The sequence below is a fragment of the Castor canadensis genome, chromosome 16 (genome assembly GCF_047511655.1).
Source record: "Castor canadensis chromosome 16, mCasCan1.hap1v2, whole genome shotgun sequence".
NCBI classification, from domain to species: Eukaryota; Metazoa; Chordata; class Mammalia; order Rodentia; family Castoridae; genus Castor; species Castor canadensis.
The window spans coordinates 31,973,638-31,979,020 of NC_133401.1; the positions used below are offsets into that span (position 1 = coordinate 31,973,638).

A 5,383-nucleotide genomic window follows, 5' to 3' on the forward strand; every position below is an offset into this window, starting at 1 on the left:
TAAGTGACTTACAGCCCTGCCCTAAGCTATTTCACAATAGAAAGTAGAAAATAGTTTGAACCAAATGATAATGAAGTCAGGCTCATGGTAGCACACACCTGTAATTCCAGCACTCAAGAGACTGAGATAGAAGCATCACAAGTTTGAGGCCAATGTGGGCTATGACACTGTCTTAAAACGAGAAGAAGAACATATCAAACTTGGATATACAAGTAGAGCTGTAGAGAGGGACATTTATAGCTTTAAATACATGTATTTGAAAATGAGGTAAGGTTTAAAATCAGTTATGAGTGTTAATTTCAGATACTACAAAATAATTAGCAAATAAAGTGAGGGAATAACCATGCAGCTACCCAGTGAGAGATGGGAAGGTAGGAGATGTGGAGAAATAGGAAGAGGTGTGTGGGCTGGCCATGGTTTGCCCACATTTGTACCTCAGCTTCCTGCCTACACTTCCCTAGCTAGGAGACTTTCTGCAAATCCTTTCCTCCTCTTTGTCTGTTTTTACATACTTAAAATGGGAAGAAAGTTGTTTCTCCCAAGTTTGTTGTATTTTTAAATGCCTGCATTGAGATCCATGCTTTACATTGAGTGGGCACTGTCCTGATCATCATGATTATCTATCTCTCTCTGAGAGTGAGCTGCATCACAGGCCCCCAAGCCTACACCTGTTCCGCACCCCCGTCCCAGGTGATAATGAGCTCTGACATTCCTGCAGACCCAGTTCTGAGGCTTCAGCCATCCTCTCTCACTAAGCACAACTGCCTGATGGCCATCCCAAAGTGCCCCCTAAGCCCAGTGCCCTGGGAACAGGACAGCTTCCTTCAAGTGAAGGTAGAGGAAGAGGAAGAAGAGGCTGGCCTCACCCAGGGCCAGGAATCCAGCCCCACCATGCTGCCCACACTGAAGCTGCATGCCTGCACCTCTGGCACTTGCGCTACGAGGAGGCATCTGGCCCCCATGCGGCACTGACCCAGCTATGAGAGCTGTGTCACCAGTGGCTGCAGCCTGAGTCATGCTCCAAGGAGCAGATGCTGGAGCTGCTGGTGCTGGAGCACTTTCTGGGCGCATTGCCTCCCAAGATCCATGCCTGAGTGGAGGCCCAGTGCCCCACAACCTGAGAGGATGCTGCCATGCTGGTGGAAGACCTGACTCAGGCACTGGACAAGAGAGCTGTTCACAATTCTGTTCACAGCATCCTAGTGGTGGAGCTGGACTGGAACAAGGACTTACATTCTCCAGTTTGGGGTTGCTTACACACTCATTCTGTCTTTATACTAACCATGGTTGCAAAGAAGTGTAAGGGGACTTAGGTATAGCTATATTCAGAAGATAGACTACTTGACAGCCTCAGCACTTTCTCTTTCTCTCTTATTCTATTTCTCCATTAGATTTTTCTACATTAGCTTACCCTAAAGGGAACAAAGATGGCTCACCAGCCCCAGGCTTGTGTCTTACCAATATAGAAACCCCGGGGGCAGACAAAAACAGAAACCCCAGGGGAAGAACAGTCAGAGGTCCCTAGCCTGAACCCCACTGAACCCATCAGGGAATTGTGTTTGTCTTTCACCAGTCAAATCCCAGGGACTAATAGCAAGCATGGGGCAAATTCCTGAAAGGAAATCCAGGCTACTGGTCCAGACGAAGGGGCTGGAAGCCTGGAATGGAGGTGTAGAAGACAGAAACACCACGTGTTCAGGGATATTGTCTCCTGAGCTGCCCTGTGTGGTCTCCAGGATCTAAATGAGTCAGACTTCCCTGGACACTGTTACTCAGGGAGACCCACACAGATGTCCCTGGCCAGGAAGGACTCAGCCATAGGGTAGTCAAAAGGAAGAACAGGAGGCTTCTTCCAGAGGGGCTGACCTGTTGGTAGCAGATGGCAAGGAGGGTGTGCCAGGCTGCAGGAACTCATGGAGTTTGGAAATGGTTCATTTCCTTGGATCAGGGCTCATTGATCCAAGTACTGCTTGGTCTTCTCTGGCCACATGACTCTCATCCCTGGAACACCTACCTTGATGTCATTGAGAGGTGTAAATGGAGTGATACCTGTACAGTTCCTGAGATGGTGCCTGGCACATGCTGAACATAAGGCAACCATAGCTATGGAACAACTTGTTGGGCTCCCTGAAAACTAGAAAAGGCTGGTTTGCTCCCTCCTGTGGCCAGACAAATGTCTAGGGATGGAAAGGAGAGAGCGGGAATGGCCCCTTCCTCACACAGGAGGAACAAAGATGGACAAAAGGCAAAGTTGTGTTGAGAGGAAGAGAAAGAGCCACAGTCCAATGGCACAGTGGGGGCAAAGGCCTGGCTGTGTGTTTGGACCAGTGCATTCTGGGACTAACAGATGGGGACAGAAAAGGGAGGGAGGCCCAGCAGATGACTGAGCAGGATGGGGAGAAGCTTTCAGAGTCAAAGTCCTATGTGACCACAAGCTAACAGATATTGCACAAGACCCTCAGCCTGTCTGAGCTAATCCTGTGGTCCTGAACCAGATACTCTGCACCCTCCTCAGCTGGGTCTCAGTTTCCCCATATGCAGCAGAGGTTGCACACTCACTTGCAGTCAAGCACATAACAAGACCCAATGACCGCCTGGGAAGCACATGGTATCACATGCCTTCAGACATAGGCATGACGCCTTACAGATGCCTTACAGACATAGGAACTGAAGGCCCAGGTGAGGGCAGGATTGCTCAGGGTTCCAGAGCTGGCCAGTGCAGAGCCTAAGGTCAGATCCCAGTTTCTGGGTCACTCAGATCAACTGTGGACAGGAACAGCCATTCCACCCTTCCATTTCCTCCCTGGGACACACCAGTAAATTGTCCCCAGATTGAGTATCCTCAGGCACTCTTTGCACCTGGGAAGGGCAGATCAGTGTAGGTGTGCCTCTCCCTCATACATACTTGGGCTGACTGAGACTTGACACCAGCAGCAGGTGTTCACCTGGGACTCTGCCCCAGGAAATTTCAGTCACAGACATCTGGATTGATTCCCTCTTCCACCCACTATCCACTGGGTACCTGCAGACAAAGTCAGTACCCACTGAGTACCTGTAGACCCAGCCAGTATCCCTTGAGTACCTGCAGACCCAGCCAGACCCAAGGCAACTGGCAAGTGTGAGGAACAGAGCCCCAGCCTCAGAAAGTGTGGCCCTGCCCTGGGGGAGCAGGCATCTGACAAGGACAAACCTCCCTCTCTTCTTTCAGATCAGTTCCACCTGAGAGATTTTGGTTTTGTTTTTTGGCAGTACTGGGGTTTTATTTATTTATTTATGGCAGTACTGGGAATTGAACTCAGGATCTTGAGCTTGCTAGGCAGGTGCACTACCACTTGGTCCATTCCACCACCCTTTTTTAATTTGCTTTGGTCTTGAGTTTTTGTCCAGGGCTGGCCTTGGACCTCAGTCCTTCTATCTATGCCGTGTGTGTGTGTGTGTGTGTGTGTGTGTGTGTGTGTATGGGATCTTGCAAATTTTTGCCTGGGCTAGCCTCAGGCTGTGATTCTCTCAATCTCTGCTTCCTAAGTAGCTGGAATTACAGGTGTGAGCCCCTGTGCTTAGGCCACCTGAGGGTTTTCCTGCTGATACTTAAGCCAAAATCAGTAGCCTCAGAGGACGGAGAGTTTGGTGGGAAAAAAAAAACAAAACAGAATTGTGATGTGGTTTTAGGTGGTATGGGAGGACAGCCCTGTACCTTTTGCTATCCAAAACACCAAATGAGAAACTTCCCTTTGGATGTGAGGCCACAGGTCAGGAACAGTTCACATCTCCCCTTACAGGGAGGGTGTCCAGGACCCCGGGTAGGTGGGAAGGCTGGTGTAGTGAGCTGTGGTGCAGGAGTAAAGCTGTGGTGCAGGAGTAGTAATGCTGAAGTTCACTTTGTTTCAGGATGGGTGTCAGGAGCTGAGCCCACAGAGACAAGCTGTGAGCAGAGCAATTCTGAAGAGTCAGAGCTATCAGACATGGCCACTGAAACCCTCATGGGAGGTGTTTCTCCTGAACCTGCCCTCCCTGGCCCTTGTGAACCTGAGGACAGCTCAGAGAGGCAGGCGGGACTCTTGCTGGTGATCTGGACAAAGTCTGCCACCCAAGAGGTGGATTTCGGGAAAACTCCAAGGCCTAAAAAGGACACCCCTGCTGAGCAGCCTGTCCATGAGTGTGGAGCCTCAGGAAACAGATCCAGCATGTGGCCAGACTTCACCTCCCAAGAGAAGGCTCCTTCAGAGGAGAAATTCAGTCCCTTGCATGGTTATGGGACAGTGCCTCCATATACATTCTCAGGGAAGAAGCCCTTCAGGTGTGCTGAATGCAGGAGAACATTCCAGAGCACCTCAGCCCTTGAGGTGCATCAGAAGAGTCACCCCCGGAAAATGCCCTATGCCTGCAGTGAGTGTGGGAAGGCCTTCAGTCACAGCACCCACCTCCTCCAGCACCAGGTTGTGCATATGGGGGCGAAGCCCCATGTGTGTAAGGAGTGTGGGAAGGCCTTCAGCTGGGTTACCCACCTCACACAGCACCAGAGGATTCACACTGGGGAGAAGCCCTACAAATGTGGGGAGTGTGGCAAGACCTTCAGCCGCAGCACCCACCTCATGCAGCACCAGCGAGTGCACACAGGTGAGCGTCCCTATGAGTGCGACGAGTACGGGAAGGCCTTCAGCCAGAGCACCTACCTCACATAGCACCAGCGCATCCACACTGGGGAGAAGCCCTACAGGTGCGACGCCTGCGGGAGGGCCTTCAGTGACAGCTCAGCTCTGATCCGACACCTGCGAATCCACTCTGGAGAGAAACCCTATCAGTGTAAGGTTTGTCCAAAGGCCTTTGCACAAAGCTCCTCCCTCATTGAGCACCAGCGAATCCATACAGGAGAGAAGCCCTATAAGTGCAGCGACTGTGGGAAAGCCTTCAGCCACAGCTCAGCACTTATGGTGCACCTGAGGATCCATGTCACAGTACTGCAGTGAAAGGAAGTGCCCCTGGGCCATCTAAGAAACCTTGTGTTCTGAATGAGCCAAAGATAGGGTAGGTGACTGTCAAGTCCTCAGCATGAAACCATGCCTGTGGGCAGGCTGGGGCTGTCTGGGAACATCTCTGCATCTGAGGACCCAGGCAGAGGTCCCTGACAAACACAGGGAATCTTCCAGAAGGTGGCTGGGGCAAGGGAAGCAAGTGTCCTGGCCAAGATGCTCTGGACAGGGAGACCCCGGATGCTCTTCTCACTGGTTCCTCTGCTGCTCAGCCTGGAAGGGACACCTGCCAGGCCTGCCATCACATCTCCTCTACCCTATCTTGTGCCTAACACTGAAGTCAACTTGCAAGGCTTTTTTTTTTTTTTTTGGTGGGGCTGGGGTTTGAACTCGGGGCTTTGCACTTGAAAAGC

At 51.2% G+C, this 5,383-nt stretch overlaps 1 protein-coding gene across 1 annotated transcript; it reads left to right on the plus strand.

The window, feature by feature from the left end:
• The first annotated feature begins 469 nt into the window (after positions 1-469).
• On the plus strand, positions 470-5,050 carry Zscan22 (zinc finger and SCAN domain containing 22). The gene is given in 3 exon segments (XM_020161919.2): positions 470-883; positions 886-1,171; positions 3,887-5,050. Coding segments are annotated over 3 exon segments (1,638 nt in total). The 5' UTR covers positions 470-612; the 3' UTR covers positions 4,968-5,050.
• Positions 5,051-5,383: the final 333 nt, after the last annotated feature.